Raw genomic sequence first — 16,406 nt, 5'->3', positions numbered from 1 at the left:
TCATGCCTCCTTACGGTTTATTACAAACTGTAGGGCCTTGACCCATTGTTGTGATCTGTACGCTCGAGTGGGATGGCCCTCGTTGTCCTCCAGGAGGTTTGCTCACTGGTGCATCTTTATTTATAAGGCCCTGCTTGGACAAATGCCCACCTACATTTGCGATCTGCTCACACGGAGAAGTACTGTTTCTTACAGCCTGCGTTCAAGCGATCTTTTATTGCTCAATGTTCCATTTGCCAGAACTGAACTGGGAAAGAGGGCTTTTACTTATGCTGCCCCTTTCACATGGAACATGATGCAAAAAGACTGGAAGATAGCAGATCTTATTTCATTAAATGCTTTTAAGTCCAGATTGAGAGAGCCAGAGAAAAATGTTTTTAAAATGTAATTGTTATTTATAATATGTATGTAACTTTGTAATTTCAACGTGTTGTCGCCTCTTGGCCAGGACTCCCTTGCAAAAGAGGTTTTTAATCTCAATGGGACTTTTCCTGGTTAAATAAAGGTTAAAAAAATAAAAAAAATAAAAAAATAAAACTCCCATTACCATTCAGTTTTTGCTTCCAGACTTTTCACATTGGATGCAGTTCATTGGTTAAAAATATGCTGTGCAAATTATTTTCATACCATGCATTTGTCCTTGTAATTTTTTTTCTTTCTTTTTTTTTGAGTGTGGCATGAACTGGAGGGGGTGTGTCGTGCTGGAAACTTACTCCAAAATAAAGATCATGTGGAGGCTCGGGTTTTTTCCAGCCGAGAAACACTGCCCTCTAACGGAGCACGTCAGTATGGCAAAAATAACAGCACCTTCGGATGAAACCATTCAAGTGACAAGGTATCGATGCGGCCACGGGTTACTCCAAATCTGATGAAAATACCACTAAGTCATCAGCGTGGTAGAATAAAATATTAGTGTTAGGAAATAAAAAAGAAATACCTGCGATGGATGCTTTGATAAGGTTTGTGGGGATTGTTTCCGTCCCCGTGTAATTCGGTGGAGTGGTACGTTCCAGTAGTATTGAAGGCAAAGCTGAAAACGGTTTGTTTTTGCCGAGAGGAAGAAACGTCGCTGCTATTCGCAGCTGCTACCTCGTCGCTTTAATAAACGGTTGTGACATTTCGTTTACGTCTGGTTGGTTTTTCGACAGCAGCTTTTGCCGTTTTTAGCTCGCCATGGCTCTGTGCGGGGGTGTCGGAGCCATGGCTTTGCCCAGCGAGCTTATTGTCCACATATTCTCCTTTCTGTCCGACCGAGACAAGCTCCGGGCCTCGGCTGTGTGCTCTCGCTGGAGGGAGTGTTTGTTCTACCCCGCGCTGTGGACCGAGCTCAAACTGCGAATAGGTGGTGGTGGATGCTCCAGCTCTGACGAAACCCCGAAGCTTGAGTTCCTTATGCGAAAGTTTGGCTCTTTTGTGCGAGACTTGCAGCTAGAACTCGCACCGGTGGAAGGAAACCTTAGCCATCAGAACAGCGACCCGTCGTCCGCCAGAGTGGACCAGCCTCCGGGTCCCGATAGCGACCCGCAGCACAAGGAGCGATGGAGGGATGCCGTGGCCACCTACTTGGACCAGGTGTTATGTGTGTTCACCAGCATCCGAAACAATAGGTAATACTAGAAAATAACCTCTGAAAATGTCTGCTTTGATATTTTTAATTGGAGTGAAAAATTCGCTTGACATGTTCGCCCTGTTTTGTTTTGTTTTTTTTTAATTTCTCGGGTTTAGATGCGTCGCAGTGAGCTAGCAACTGGCTAGCTCAGTTAGCTATAAACAAACCCTGGCATTAGGAGTTACGTAATCATGCCAGGTCTTTGCAGTGGCAGTAAGCGTTATGCATATGGTTTATTAAGGGCACCTTTGCATGCATAAATTAAATGGTGGTGCATGTGCGAGGCATCTGCATGCCTTTTGTCACCTGTCCTATTTTACACTTCTCATTATGGTCTCTCCATAGCAGCAGGTACAATACAGCACTGGTGGAGGCTAGAAGGCTTTGTTGGCTGTGACTTGCTGATATCAGCACTGACACACACACACACACACACAAATATACAGTGTGTGGATGTATTTAGCCTGTTGTCCGTTTGTAGGACGCGATCACTTATATTCTCTCTCACACACACAAAGGATAATTTCTCCTACTCTGTCAAAATTTGACACTGTTAACGCTTCTAATTTCATTGGTGCAGCTGTGTCACACCTTTTTCCACCTTCTCCCGTCTTCTTTACAGTGTTTTGTGATGCTGGCATTCAAAACTGGTTGCTTTGTCTTAATTCTACTAAAGGGGTTGAAATATTTGACATTATTTTGTTGTTTGTTTTAAAGTTGTTTCAGTTTAAGGATAACTTAAACCCTTTCCCACTTCCCTGCTGGTGTACAGCTTTACTAGCTAGATCCAGAAAGTTGCATTTGGTGCCAATGCTGTCTTTTAACTGATAACGTTTCAGTTCAGTAACAGGCTGTTGTTTTTATAAGCTTCAGCGGCAAAGGAAGGATGTTCTCCCACTTCCTACACAACACTTTCACTGACTATCGGTGTGTATCAGGCAACATATAGACACCAATAATGATCTATCTGTGGTAATCCACTTCCAGACACCTGATTTATTCAAACACACTTTTAAAATGTGACAAATTTGGGTTCATCCAGATGTAGAATTGTGAAAGTGGGCTTGGTGGGGAAAGCAGAACTGAAATAAATGGATGAACTTGTTCCACTGATCTCATCATGGTGATGAAGCATTATGAGAATCTAAGAACCATGGTCTGTTTTGTGCATGGTAGTTTTGGAAAGATCAGGACTACAACCTCTAACTTCAGAGTTCGCTATTGGGTAATGAAAAGCCTGTTTTTTGTTTGTTTGTTTGTTTGTTTTTGTTTTTTGTTGTTGTTTTCTGGGGGGGGGGTTGTTCCTTTCATTTAGTGCACTGAGCCAGCTCCACCAGCACTGACATATGTTCCGAATAATGAGAACAGGCAAGTTGTTGTTTCTTTCTAAGGGCACTAAGTAGCTGCACATGAGCCCATAAACCTGAACTCTCAGCTGATACACAGGAAGTGGGTATATCAAATGTAACATGCGCTTCACCTTGCAGGTACGCCTGTGCCATGTGCGGCTGTATGAAACCCTTGTGGTTGCACTGGTGCATGTGCGACACTTATGCAGGGGATATGTTCCCATCAGTATTGAGTTGGCTAATTCAGACATTTAAAAATGTTGGGAAAATGGCCTACAACAGGAACTGTTTTCAATAAATGATGGCACTTTGCGAAGTGTTGATTGTAGGGATGCACTAATTATGAAATTCTGGGTTAATGGAACCTGTTTGACTATTATTTGAAGACTACACATCACCCAGATAAGGTTCATATTTGTTTATAATGTAATGGCTGTTGGTATCTTGTGTCGTTGTACTGTTGGACTATTTAAAGGTCGTCATTATCATTCATAGGGATGCTGACTTTAAGCACAATCATTATGAAAACAGTAAAAATAGTGTTAACTGATTTCTTAAGATATTCATATACATGTTATTGTCATTTGCAGTTATTTGATTGTAACTTATGTCTGACCAAATTAAACTGAAGTGATAAAATGGCTTAAAATGTTAAAATGTAAATTTTCCAATACGTTTATAACATGAATAAATCTATTGCCTCTTAATCCTGTTGGTTCATTTAGCCAAAACAACACTGATGTGAAAGAAAATGTCATCCTATTTGCAGATAAACCTGCCCTTCCCTCTTATGTTTGTAACCGGTCCTATAAAGAAATTCGTCCTTTCTGCTTTTCGCCACGTTTATGTTGGTGATCTTCCAAACATTACTATCAAAAGAGGTGTAGATCGTCTGTTTGAAACAAGGTAATTGGCTGCATTGTGACCACTATGCTTACATTGACTGCATCAGTGTTCGAAAGAATCAACTTTGGCGTATACACTGCTGCTTGATCTTTGCCAATCTATTTTGGGTGCCAGCATATAAAGGGCTTTCAACAGCACTGCGGGAAAGTGCAGGGCAGCCATAATTCTGTGCGGGATAGAAAGCAGCTCAGGAGAAGTGAAGACTAAATTACACTGAACAAAATGGCTGCAGTTTGTTTAACAGGTGAAACCTTATTTTTAAGTTGTTTGGATCGGATGACTCATCTGACTTGCTGCTGTTGATACAGGTGTTCTAGTAATAACTGCAAATTTTTAATTTTTTTTTTCTCTAACTGTACGTGTCTTTGTCTATTCAGAAATCTGCAGAAGCTGAGTCTGTATGGAGACACATTCATTCTCCAGCAAGAGGGACTACTAGACAGCTCTCACCTGCATGTAATCCACCAGGGGGACAAAAAGATCAATGAGTAAGTCACAACATCGAAGCATGAAAACAGGTTTCACTGAAATGACTGACAAATGTGATAATTAAAGCTGCATGTGGGTGTGAATGAGTAATATTTCCAAAACTGCATCTTCTTGTTGTTATGGAAAGTCTGCGGTGTTTGGTGTCTCTAAAGGGCAATTAATTTACAAAATTAAGAAAAGACAGTTTTTCATCACAGGACAGTCTTTGTCCACGTCAAACACTCAAAGTGTGTGTCTGGTTTCCGCCTAGAAAACTGAGTAGCAAAGCAAAGCATTGACTCTCTGAAAAAGGAGCGTTTGTTTTTGTGTGTTGTTGGTGTTTAAAAGACTGAGGGCTTTAAATAGTGGTCATTTACATAACCCAGTATCCAACGTCTATGTATATCGACCCTGATGGAAAATTTTGATTCCCATCAAATCTGAATGCATGTACACACCTCTGCACTGAGCAGACAGCAAATGAATTAAACCAATACGGAAGTGCCAAAAATGCTGGCCACTTGAGGCTGGCTCCAAAAGCAAATCAGTCCCAATAGACTCCATTTTTTAAATGGCCAACTTTACAGCTTTAAGAAACATATTTACAGCTTGAAAGAAAAGCTCCTGGCTTTAGAGAGAGAGTGAGAGTGTGTGTGTGTTAAAGTAAAAAGACAGAAAATGTTATGACTTGAATCCAGTTTTATGTTCTGTCAATTTGTGTTTATTAATTGCAGCAGCCTAAATCAGTCATTGCATTTGAGTTCGGCCCTCCTGCTGCTATTTCTTATTTATTTCCCGTCATTCTGAGTGTTTTTGTATTTGGGACACACGTTATGGTGGATGATGGATAGCCATGCTCTGATAGGTACATGTAGATCCACTCCCTGTCTCAATGATGAGAAGTGGACTATGAAGAAGGTCACACAACCTCGTTTTTTTTAATACAGTGTTTGTGTCCAGTATGCCTCCCAGACAGCTCTCACTTTTTGGGGCATGTACATGGGATTTCTTAGGGTATTTAGAGGATGAGGACAGTGCCTTGTTTTTGTTTCTTGAGGTCCAGAGCGTATTGTCCAGCTGCAGTTTTTACTGATGTACAGTAACATCCACATGAATGCAAGGATCCCAGATTCCTCAGCAGAGTGATCCACTGTAACAGTATGATCAATAGCATTCACTTAACTGGCGAAGAGTTTCATAGTTGGCCGGTTTGTGTCAGGTGTTTTTAATGTCAGTTTAACTTACAGAGCACATGGACTACTGGCTTTTCAGAATAACATGCACATCATTGCCTGCCTTGATAGCTTTTTGTCTCATTCACAGCAGTTGTGGATTTGTTTTGTAGCTGAGCAGTAGTTCAGTAAGTGATGTTTAAATAAAAATGAGATTTCAGTGTAGCTTCTGTGCTCTGTGGTTTGTGTTGTAGACACAATTGGCCATAAAACACTGTGTGAAATGCACCAAGTTGCTGAGCATAGCTCCACCAGTCTGATTGTAGTGTGTGTGTCGAAATTGTTTGGACATCATTACAATAGATCCATTTTAGGCTTACATTTAAACACATAAAGTCGGGACATTTTGAAAGTGTATATACCCTGATGATCTTTTCTTTCTTTACTCCACTGTCAGGAATGATTTTGGGGATTGTTTTGTTTTTTGTTTTTTAAACCAGATTTGACGGCAGCTGTAGTCATTCTGGTTTTTTAAATGGTCTTTCTTTGTCTCTCGATAGAATCCAACAGTTGTTTATGGAGGTCCTCTCCAACAGCAGGCAGCTGAGGTGGCTGTCTTGTAGCTTCATGCTGGGCCTGGTGACTTCCTGTTCTTTATCCTGCCTGTCCAATCCTTCAGCTGAGACCCTACAGCACCTAAGTTTACTGGACCATCAGCTAGGTATGTCTGTTACATCATATAGTTTGTAAACATTATGTGACAGTAATGCTGAATAACTGAAAGTTTTCCTCCGAATTTCCCTCAGGGCCCCTCGTCTCCCCATCTGAGTTGGATCGCCTCTCTAACCTTCATTCTCTGGCTCTCGATTTTACTGACTTTACATCTGAGCTTTGTGGTTTGCTGGCATCTCCACGGCGAACTCCACTTCATCGCCTCTCCCTGCTGCTCAACGGGGCCACCCTGGAGTTTAAATCATTAGAAGGGACCGCTACAGAGGATAACTGGAAGGCACTGGTACTGCTGTGATTCTGTATTGTGGCTTTTATTTCATGCTGAATTGAGGCTCTGTGTATTTAGTAAATTGTAGCATATCAGTAAGTTTACCTGGTCTTCCCCAGGTTCGTGTAAGCGCCAACCTGCGAGTGTACGTCATGGCCCTGGAGGTCGACAGCTCTGAGCTCCTCAGGGTCCTAAAGCCGAGCCTTCCCCTCGAGCGACTTCACCTCGACAGTTACAGCATGCCGGTGACCGACGCCACACTGGAGCTCATCTCCCAGCAGTACAACAAAACGCTGACTCACTTCCTGCTCCTGAGGGATGGCCCTGACTTCCCTGACCTCAGCATCAATCGTAACGAAGACCCTTTGGTCCTCTTGACATGGAGATGTACTCAGCTGGCTGTACTCGTGATACATGGTGAGTTCAGTTTTGTTTCTTTGATAGAATGTGAGCTGTAGTTGGTCAGATCTGTGTGGCTAGTGGTAATAATTCCATACAAAACAGGCCTGTAGTGACTGTTTTCTAAACAGTGCAGCAAGCTGTGGACTTACTGTTGTGACTGTGGACACACCAGTCCAATATTTTTAGATTGCATCCCTGGAAAAAGCTGAATAATTGTATTTTTTTTTAAATATATTTAAAAGCCAGTCTACAGACTATTATTTAATTCAGTGGTATGCTTACTACACTGCGCATCGGCAGTAGTGCACTGGCTGCTAGCAGGAGAGCTAATGTAGCTTGAAGGAAGCCAGCAGTAAAGTAACTGCAGAGTTCATTGGCAGTCTTGCCTTCCTGTAGGCCGTATTAAAAAGAAGTTGTTATGGTTTGTTTCGAGTATAAATCTGCAAAACATGTTCATTATTAGCTTTGAAATCTGAATGATTAATGCCTGAATCCATTTAGGTTACACTGTGTGGTCCCATAACTTGGTGGCCATCTCCCGACTGCGAGGCTCCAGCCTCCGTGTCCTGACCGTCTCCGAGGAGAGCATCGACTTTGATCCAGACCAGTCGGTGTGCGTAGAGGGCGACCCAGTCCACAACCTGGTGAAGGAGGTTTCTCTGGGCCTCGGCCGTGTCTGGCAGCCTTGCCTGGATTCCAGCGTGTTTTTGTCCGAACCCACCCAGCACTTCCATCATGAGCTGCGCGCCTTCAGCATGGGCATGTAGACGGGGGATGGCAAACCCAAGACATCACAGCCTAAACTGTGTCAAGACCAGACCAGACCAAGACCCAACGAAAAATCTAAAGTGGAGCTTAAGAATAGTCTATAAATTATGTGAACTGACGTGAGCTGATTGTTTTTATTTTTTAAATTTTTTTTCCATAATTAAGTCTGACCATTTTTCAACGTCGTCTTGCTTTGCTGCTCTTATTATCCAGTTGGCCAGTTGCTTGAAAAATGGATTCAGCTTCTGATGTTTTAAATATATGTATATTGCAGATAGGAGTATTCACTTAAAACTGGATTGCTAATTACAATCTGAAAAGCATTCGGTTTGAATATCACACAGAGATCTGACAGCTGGCAGGACTTCACAGGTTTTAGTTTGTGGGTCAGCGTGCGGTTTCCAGCGCCCGCTCAGCTCAGTCTGGTCTGGTCTTGCCCACAAGTATTCAGAGCTCTCTCCTTCACCTTAATAACCTCTGGAGCATCTGTGTAATGTACCTTTTGATTTGTTTTGTTTTCCTTTGTTTTTTAATTTGACTGTTTCCATCCCTCCTTGCTCTTTGTATAACCCAGTTGAGGTTTCTTTTTCTTTCTTCCCGCGTGGTGGTTCCCTTGCCTGTATTGGCTTTGTGTGTATTTAAATAGAGATATATTATTATCCTGCTCACTGCTAGAACAGGACAGGCAGGCGGGTTGAGTGATGAACTGTAGGAATTTAAGAAGGGTTGTGTGTTCAGGCACAAGCTATTAGCTTTAGTTCTTTTGTTTCTCTTTTTCTTTTTCTTTTTTTTTTAAATCTTTTTTAACAAACCATTGCTCTGTATCCATCTGTCTGGAGTCTGTAAACTTACTGATTAGTAACTTCCTGGGTAACACAACCATAGCTGCTTCTTCTGTTGCTCTGAAAGAGCATCTCGTGCACTTGTCCACTAGTTCGAGAGCCTTGCCAGCCGGGTGGGAAACGCCACTGTAAAATGGCTGTGGCTGCTGCTAGTGAGTTTTAATGTAACAGCCGTGTCATCACCATGACTGATAATTATTGAGGGGGGGGGGCGACTCAAAGCCAAAATAGTTTAGGGGTTTTGAGATCCTTACCGATGGTGTTGAGGAGAATATTGTTACATGCTTGTTGCCAACACACTTTGCACCCTGCTCACTTGTTGACTTTCTAGGGAAACCTCAGCGTTAGCTAAATGGGGAAGCCCCGTATTCTGACTCGCTTTCAGGGCCAAACTACAAAATTCAGCTCATCACAAAACGACAACTAGAAACTCTTTTTCTACTTTCAGGATGAATATCTCTGCCTTTCTGATTTCAGAGCCTTCCAGTTGTTTGTAAGAACGCAGAAGGGATCAATGACACAAAGTCAAAAATCATGACGCTGGAGGGCTCTGAGGTCAAAAACATCTTCAAGTAGTCCTTCATATTTTTTTTTTTTTTAAGAGAAAACAGGGTTTTGTTCCTTAATGCCATATGTATATTTGTGATTTAAGTAATCTCTTTTGTAACAGCTTCCAAACTCTTGGTGAGGCCATGTTAGAACAGCAGCAGTATTCTGCAGGAGCAGCTATCACACAGGTCATGGCAGCAGTACTGTTGGTAGGAAGAGCTCTTCTTTCTTTTTGAGGGGGAACAAATCATGATTGAGAGCAAGGAGGGAGGAATGGGTGCATTGAATGTAACTTAATTCATTTCTGACGCTGTTGGCCAGCCATTGAAGGCTTACTCTTGCTGAATAGCTGAGTTTTAACATTGTAGGTTTCACTGACAGCCAAGACTGCTCCTTTTTTTTTTTTTTTTTTTTTTTCCCCCCTTCTTCCTCTTCCTCCTCCAATGCAGCAGCACAGTAAGGTTTCGGGTCATGTGACGAAAGCTGCTTCTGTCAGTCTCAGGTAGGCTTTTAATGTCTCTAAGACCAGCAGTGGTGGCAATGTTGTGTAGCTTGTGTGAAACAATCAGTTAATGTGAGTAGAAGTTTTGTTTTTATTTTATTTTCTTTGGATTATTTTCTCTTGAGTCACAGTTGCCTTTTGAAACAGCCCCTTGTTTTCTGGCTACAGTTGTTGTTATTGATGTTGTTGTTTATCTTGCCATCCGATAGACCCTCAGTCGGAGGGGTCAGCAAACCTAATCATACATTTGTTTTCAAAGATTATGGTTGATAAAGACTAAAGAATGGCACAACCATGCTGCTTGCTGCACGTGTCTTATATCTTCAGTAGATGTGAGGGACTGAGAGGCTGTGGGGTGGTTCAAATGAATCTATGCTGTCAATGGGGGACCTGCTGGGCCCAATTAATGTTTGAACTGATGGTCGGTTATCTGAGGTGAAATGCTTTGGCACTGTGGGTCTGGCTGAGCTTGTCCTCATTCATTCACAATTGCATGACTTTGATTAAGTCAGTGTCTTTACTTGTCTGCTTTCAAGTGAATGCGATCACTTTAATACATGAAATGAATGTTAACAGCTAAAGCGAGGCATCATAGACCAAATGACTCCAGATAGACCTGAGCACCATCAGTTGATTACTGGGCTCAGTATAGCAGTGTGATCCTACAGTGCTGTGACTGCTCAGTGGCTATGAGGTCCTATTGGAGTTTTCTGAGCTGAGTTGAGGTTTTAACAGGAAAAATGGAAGTTGGGTTAGACTTTAGACCCAAATTTCGTGAGTAAACGAGCCACTGTCAGAAAAGCTGCCCACCCAAATGGCTTCAGCTCAGGCATGGATTTGCAAAGATCGAGGACAATGGCACTGCACACTGTAAAGGTCCATATCAGGGTCTATAGTTTACAGTGTTGACCTTAGTGATTTTATTCTCTTCCCCATGGACTGATATGGAACCAGTGTGCCAGCACTTTGTTAGTTTCAGAATGAATTAATCGCAGCGACTGGCCCCGGATACCAAATGTTTGCTTGTCTGTTTAAGGGGACCTTGGTGGTTTAGCCATGATAATCTCTATAGTCCTTGGTTCATATCTCAGGATAAATGCACTTTGGTACCAAGAGTTTCTTTTAAAGGCTGTTTGTGGCTGTAAATAGCTCTGTACACTCAGAGGGGAAACGTACCAACATCACACATTCAGACCAAAACGTGTTGGTTTTTTAATGTCATCTTCTTCCACGCTCCTCCTCCTTCTTTCTTCTTTTTAAAAGCTCTTTTATGTGAGAGATGTTAGAGCTGTTAGAGCTTCGTATTGTTCGTAGATGTCAGACAGGTAAGAGGTGTAAAAATGACGGCAGTGTTTAGTAGAATGTAATGTCAAAGTAACTGGTCACCTCAAATAAGCAAGTAGATTTATTTTTTTTAAGAAGCTGTTCCACTCTCGTTTCATCAGCACTTTCCTGTCTTCACAAGTCTCTAGATTTTATTGGCTTCATGCTAGAACTTAGATTTGGCTGTTTATCTGCCAAAATTAAAGGAAGGAATGGTGTTTTTACCAGAGATTAAGCTCAGATAATCAGAATTACAGTTCAGATTTGTTAGCTTGCTGAAATACTTGCGCCACAAAACTAGAAATGGAAAAAACTATTTTAGTGAAGGCACGTTTAGAGAAATCCTGGTTTATCCTTCCAAGGAGACAAGAGGTCAAACAGAAGTGCAACCAGTCCAGCATTGTGGCCAATAGCTAAATATTGAGCCATCTTGTGCCTGAAAGCCTCTGAAGTCTCACTGCTTTTCAAACCTTGCCTGTCAGAAAAATATTGGCTTTGTTAGGTGTTGTTATTATTAGTTCAGTTTTTAAGGGTTAAAAGCTGCAGTGATGAAGGCTTTAGCAGCCATCGTGTTTTGATTCCTCTCGGATCCTGCCTACATTTTTCTGCTCAGCTTTTCACTTGTATGCAGTAGAAATATATAAATAAGATGTTTTTGGCTGTGCAGTCCCATGCGATGTATGCATGCCTGTGTGTATTTGTATTTGTAGGGGAGAGGGCGAGGCTTGCTCGTGTTCACCAGTGTAGTCTTATCACTTCTTCTGCAGCGGGAAACAGGAACAGAAATCATTCGTTCTCAGGGTTCAATCGGTTTTTGGAAAAGGAGGAGGACGATGGAAACCTCAGGCCTGAAGCTGAAAGAATCTTAGGAGTCACTGGATCTGTTCTCCACCCTTGATGTGTTCTTAGCTGCCAAAGACCACAGAGGAACAAACTTAACCCAGACACAAGTCTATCTGAAGTGCCCACAAAGACACACACTGACTGGAGGCTGGTCCAGTATTGTTTTCTCCTTTAAAGCTCCTACTTTTCTGATATTTCTCCACTCCTTTTTTTTCCTATGTTTATTCCACTGACTATTAATAGTCTGTTTGGTGTCAAACTCTGCCCTTCTTACACTTTGGACCATACTGGATGTGATAAAATGTCAACAGTCTCGCCATGTGGTTGGAGTGAATCCAGACCTGAGAGCAAAAGGCTTCCCGTCTGGTCATTGACTGTGCCCTGTGTTTAGAAACACAAGAATATGGGTTTTAAGGCATTATTGGATCAGCATTGCTGCACATCTTGTACAGTGTTACCTCTAAACGGCACTCAGGGTCTACAGTGCATGTTGCTTAAAGTCCAGTCCAGTGCAGGACACTCCTACAGAGGCTTAAGCAGAGTGATCTGGAGTTTTCCTCCTCCTTTCTCTTCCCTGTCCATCGTCTGTTTCACTGTGAGGAACAAATGAATGTAAAACTAAGAAGGTTCAATCTCAGTAAAGTCAGGGACTAAACACTCTCGCAGATGCTTCCAGGAGGAGTTGCACCCTGAAAAATGGCAGAGTGAGGACAAAGGCCCATGTGTCTCATGTGATGTGGTGTTTGGCCAGTAAGCCTGTACCCAAGGTCGAGTTTGAGGGGAAGTGTTTAGTCCTGAGCTATAAAGTGATTTGCTGCTAGAGATCTTCTAGGAACGGGACATTCCACACAGGCGTCGCTCAGGCCGTCTGACATGCAAACAGTTTACTGCTGCAAGGTCTGCAAGAAGATTATCTACAGAAACTATATATTTTTTACTTTGAATGGTCTATGTGTGAAGAGATCAGAGATGCATCTAGAACTGACGAGTCACACCAGATTAGCAGCTGGTCTGAGCAGAGTGGAGGTGTGATAACACTTAGAAATGGTTATGAAGGGTGTTGTTCATTTCAGGAGGTAAATTGAGTTTCTAATGTGTGTTTCTGCGATGCCATGCTTCAGCATTCTGAGGCCATATTGTGTCCGGTACACAAAGTCACAAAGGACAGAGGGGGGGGTGTGACAAAAGCAACTTGACTATCACAGTGCTAAAAAAAGAGGGCTGTGGAATCAGGTGGTTTCACATGTTGAGTCAGTCTGGCAGGTGAAAAACAGGACTGCATGTTAAGGACACAGATGCATGTTCACTTTGGATGCACGGGAGCCTGTGCTGGGCTGACTTTTATAACATATGCAGACGGAGTTTGTTTGACTGACACAAAGCTAGCAGAGCCTTATTTTTAATGAGTCCTGCCATTAAAAATGACAGGTTTGAAGGCTCTGGAGGGATGATGGGATGTCAGTTATTCAGGAGACCATTACCAGCACTTACTGCACATTCAAGTGGCCGCAGCCCTTTTGACCATTTTATACTTTAACTTTTTTTTAATTATTATTTAGCTTCTTTTTATTTAATTTTTTTCTTGTGCTGTTATGTGCATTCAGAGAAATCCTTGAAGATAACTGGGCTCACATGGCCCTTAAATGAACCCACAGAGCTGGCCTCTAATGCACTCTATCTGAGAAAGTTGGCCTTGGTGGCATGCTTGCAGAACTGTAAATATACTGTCCAATCAAGGCTGTTATACAGAGGGATGGGTATGAAACCTCTGTGATAGCCACTGCTAATTCCCTTGACATGGACAGGGTCATGAGTGTGTGTGTTATTTTAGTACCAAAGCAGCAGACTGTGTCAAATCTGCATCCGCCTAAACGCGGGCTCAGAGCCACAGGCAGACACTCATCACAAGTTTCATTTCCACTTTGATCGTTGCTTAGACTCGATGCCGACTCGAGGGTTTGTGATGTTGACTCTCAGAATGTTCTGGAAAATGAAACTTAAATAGTTTAAGAAGAAGAGGTAGTAAGATGGTTCTGGGCCTGAAGCCTTCCCTAAAAGACATTCAGGGCTGGTTCAGTGTTTCTGGTGGATTAACATGAAGAGACAGGGTTTCCTCATAGCAAGGTTGTATTTCTTTTTAGGTTTGTTTTCTCATTTAAATGCTTTGACCACAGACTACTACCAGTACATGCAGGACTGAATGAGCTCACAGAGGGCTGGCCGCATGCAGGAATGTGACAAATCTGATTAGCTTCCTGATGTGTTTCAGTAACTTGGAGACAAACACTGGATGTGCATTGCACTGGTATAAAATCAGTCCTGTAACAGAGATAAGTACATGTGTTTGAGGCTAGATGTACTAGCACTGACAGGAAGTTTGGACACTCCGGCTTTTAGTTTTCCTGCCAGCTGATGATGATGATGATGATGACGATGATGTCAGCCTGGGTGCGATAGTAATGGTGTTATCATTTACTTGCTTCTCTGTAGATGTAGAGGCGAAACGACAAAATGGCACTGATGGCATTAACCTGGCCAAATTCTGTCAGTATCGTTGATGCATGGCGAAATTCACGCAGCGCCTGACTGTATCAGGAACCTGATAGATATTCATGCTCAGTGTCGGCCAACTATCTCCATTTAGATCTCAGCTACTGTGGCTGTGATGTTTCTGGCTGGTAAACAAAGTCGTTCTTGTCAAGTCTGGAGAGCCAAACCTCCTAATTAGCCAGGCAGGCAGGCCTGCTGCCCAGTCCAGCAATACAACTATGCAAGAGGAATGCATATAATCCACACTCATCCTCTTTTTCTTTTTTCTTTTCCTCCTATTTTTATATTTGGTTTTTCTCACTGTCATACAATAGAAACGAAGATGTAAACTAATAAGAACTTGCAATGACAATACTTGGCCTTATGATGATTTCTGAAATCTTATCATTTAGTTTTAAGATCTTTTTGATTCTGGTCAGCCAGCCCAGCGACAGCAGCGGTGACGGCGGGCTCACTCTTGGTCTCTGTGAGACTGGCTAGATGGCCCCAGTTTTATCGTGGTACGAATGTTGTGCATTTGTTTAAAATCAGGACAGTTTGCAATAACAGCAGTCTTACTAGTGGCCAGAAAGGGGGCACAAGCATTGCTGACCGCGCCCGGCTGCATCTTTAGAAAAACCATAGAGGAAGAAATATAAACTATATAGATATCTAAACTCACACAGTGCATATTTGTATAGGTATCAACAATGCATTACCGTGGTATACTCTTATGCAACACATGTCCGGGTTCAATTTATGAACATGAAGTATACTCTGAAATCACGCAGACTTTGTAAATCAGAAGCTCTGTTGTTGTGTTTTTTGCAGAAATGGTTTTACCATCGTTAATGTTGAATATTCTGAGCGTAACGTTCCTGTGTGACTGTGTCGGTTAACGTGAGCACATAGCACCGGGTTATTACCTCCTTTCTGTAAGCAGGGAACCAGACTGAACCCAGAACACAGCTGGATAGACTTCACGTACCACAGAGCATATTTCAGGAAAAAAAAACTTCCAAATCTGTTCTGCACAGAGCTTTAAAAGCGAGTCAATTCTGTAACTCACCTGAGCTATATCAAACAGACCAAGGTGTGATTAAAAGGATGGCTTGTGGATTTTTAAGACCAAGCAAAACAGAGTTTTACCCTAAATGTCCACAAGAAAAGGCACAAAAGTGATATTTGAAATTGTCCCAGCTGTTTGTTTGTTTTTTGGATTAGTCTGCAGGGGAAGAGTCCTCTGGAAGTAAGAGGACAGATTTTATCATTGAACAGTGTTGATCCATGACTCTGTGGTGAAGAAAAGGGAGGACGCGTTATAAACCTCCACGTAAAACCTCTGAAATGACAGATGGCATACAATTGAGGGGTCAACCTGCCGAATGTTGATTTGAATTATTGTGGAATGAATGCTTCTCTTCTTTTAGTCAGTGAATAAAAATAATAAAAAGTCACTTGCTTCGTTTGTCCTTTTTTATTTATTTATTTATTTTTTTTTTTTTTTTTTTTTTCCCCCCCTTAAATCCATTAAAAAACTGGCATTGGAAAGAAGTCACCTGTCGTTCTGCAATCTCCAATCAAACCAAACCAGACCATAGTTATTCTGATTTGAAGCACCACAAAGAAACAAACAATAGCTGCAGATTGTGCATGAATGTCAAGTAGACCCTAAACTAACTTAATCACAATTAGTCTGCAGGGACATTATATGACCCACTGGTTTCCTGTGTGTCTTTAAGTAGTCTATTGTCTCTTAATCCAGTGGTCCCCAGCCTTTTTCACACCTCCACACCCGTTAGTCTAAAAAAACAATAACTGCTCCTAATGACCTTTGGGATTTTTTTTGTTTTGTTTTTTTAAATGGGTTCAACTCAGTTATTAACCATTTCCACACCTACAATGACATAATCATCAGAAAAGATTCCTGAGATGATGGAAGAAGGCGACATGGTCTTGCCTTTTCTTTTCAGGTCACCCATTTAATGCAATATTCAAAAAAAACAATCCTTCAGCTGAGTTATCTATCTGATGCGGCTGAGTCGGGCGGATAAGTGAGAAAGTGCCACTGAAGAATTTGATGAAATAATCAAATGTAAAGATAAAATGTTAAACTGCCTCCCCCTCCCCAACCAGAAAATCCC

General features: G+C 42.0%; 1 protein-coding gene across 1 annotated transcript; it reads left to right on the top strand.

The window, feature by feature from the left end:
- The first annotated feature begins 779 nt into the window (after positions 1-779).
- Positions 780-15,719, top strand: fbxo33 (F-box protein 33). Its single transcript, XM_082516732.1, has 6 exons — positions 780-1,607; positions 4,242-4,352; positions 6,065-6,225; positions 6,311-6,519; positions 6,624-6,921; positions 7,408-15,719. Exons 1-6 carry the CDS (start codon positions 1,174-1,176, stop codon positions 7,671-7,673), a joined length of 1,479 nt encoding a protein of 492 aa, XP_082372858.1. The 5' UTR covers positions 780-1,173; the 3' UTR covers positions 7,674-15,719.
- The last annotated feature ends 687 nt before the right edge of the window (positions 15,720-16,406 follow it).

The sequence above is a fragment of the Aulonocara stuartgranti genome (genome assembly GCF_965226115.1).
Source record: "Aulonocara stuartgranti genome assembly, chromosome: 19".
In the NCBI taxonomy this organism is placed as follows: Eukaryota; Metazoa; Chordata; class Actinopteri; order Cichliformes; family Cichlidae; genus Aulonocara; species Aulonocara stuartgranti.
The sequence above is the reverse complement of the archived record's forward strand: the minus strand, read 5'-3'. Positions and strand labels throughout refer to the sequence as shown.

What these genes read in the sequence shown, in the direction of transcription:
- fbxo33 (XM_082516732.1), top strand. Translation starts at nt 1,174, where the DNA reads ATGGCTCTGTGCGGGGGTGTCGGAGCCATGGCTTTGCCCAGCGAGCTT. An exon ending in AGGATAACTGGAAGGCACTG is followed by an intron (nt 6,520 to 6,623) that starts GTACTGCTGTGA and finishes GGTCTTCCCCAG; the next exon opens with GTTCGTGTAAGCGCCAACCT. An exon ending in GGCTGTACTCGTGATACATG is followed by an intron (nt 6,922 to 7,407) that starts GTGAGTTCAGTT and finishes GAATCCATTTAG; the next exon opens with GTTACACTGTGTGGTCCCAT.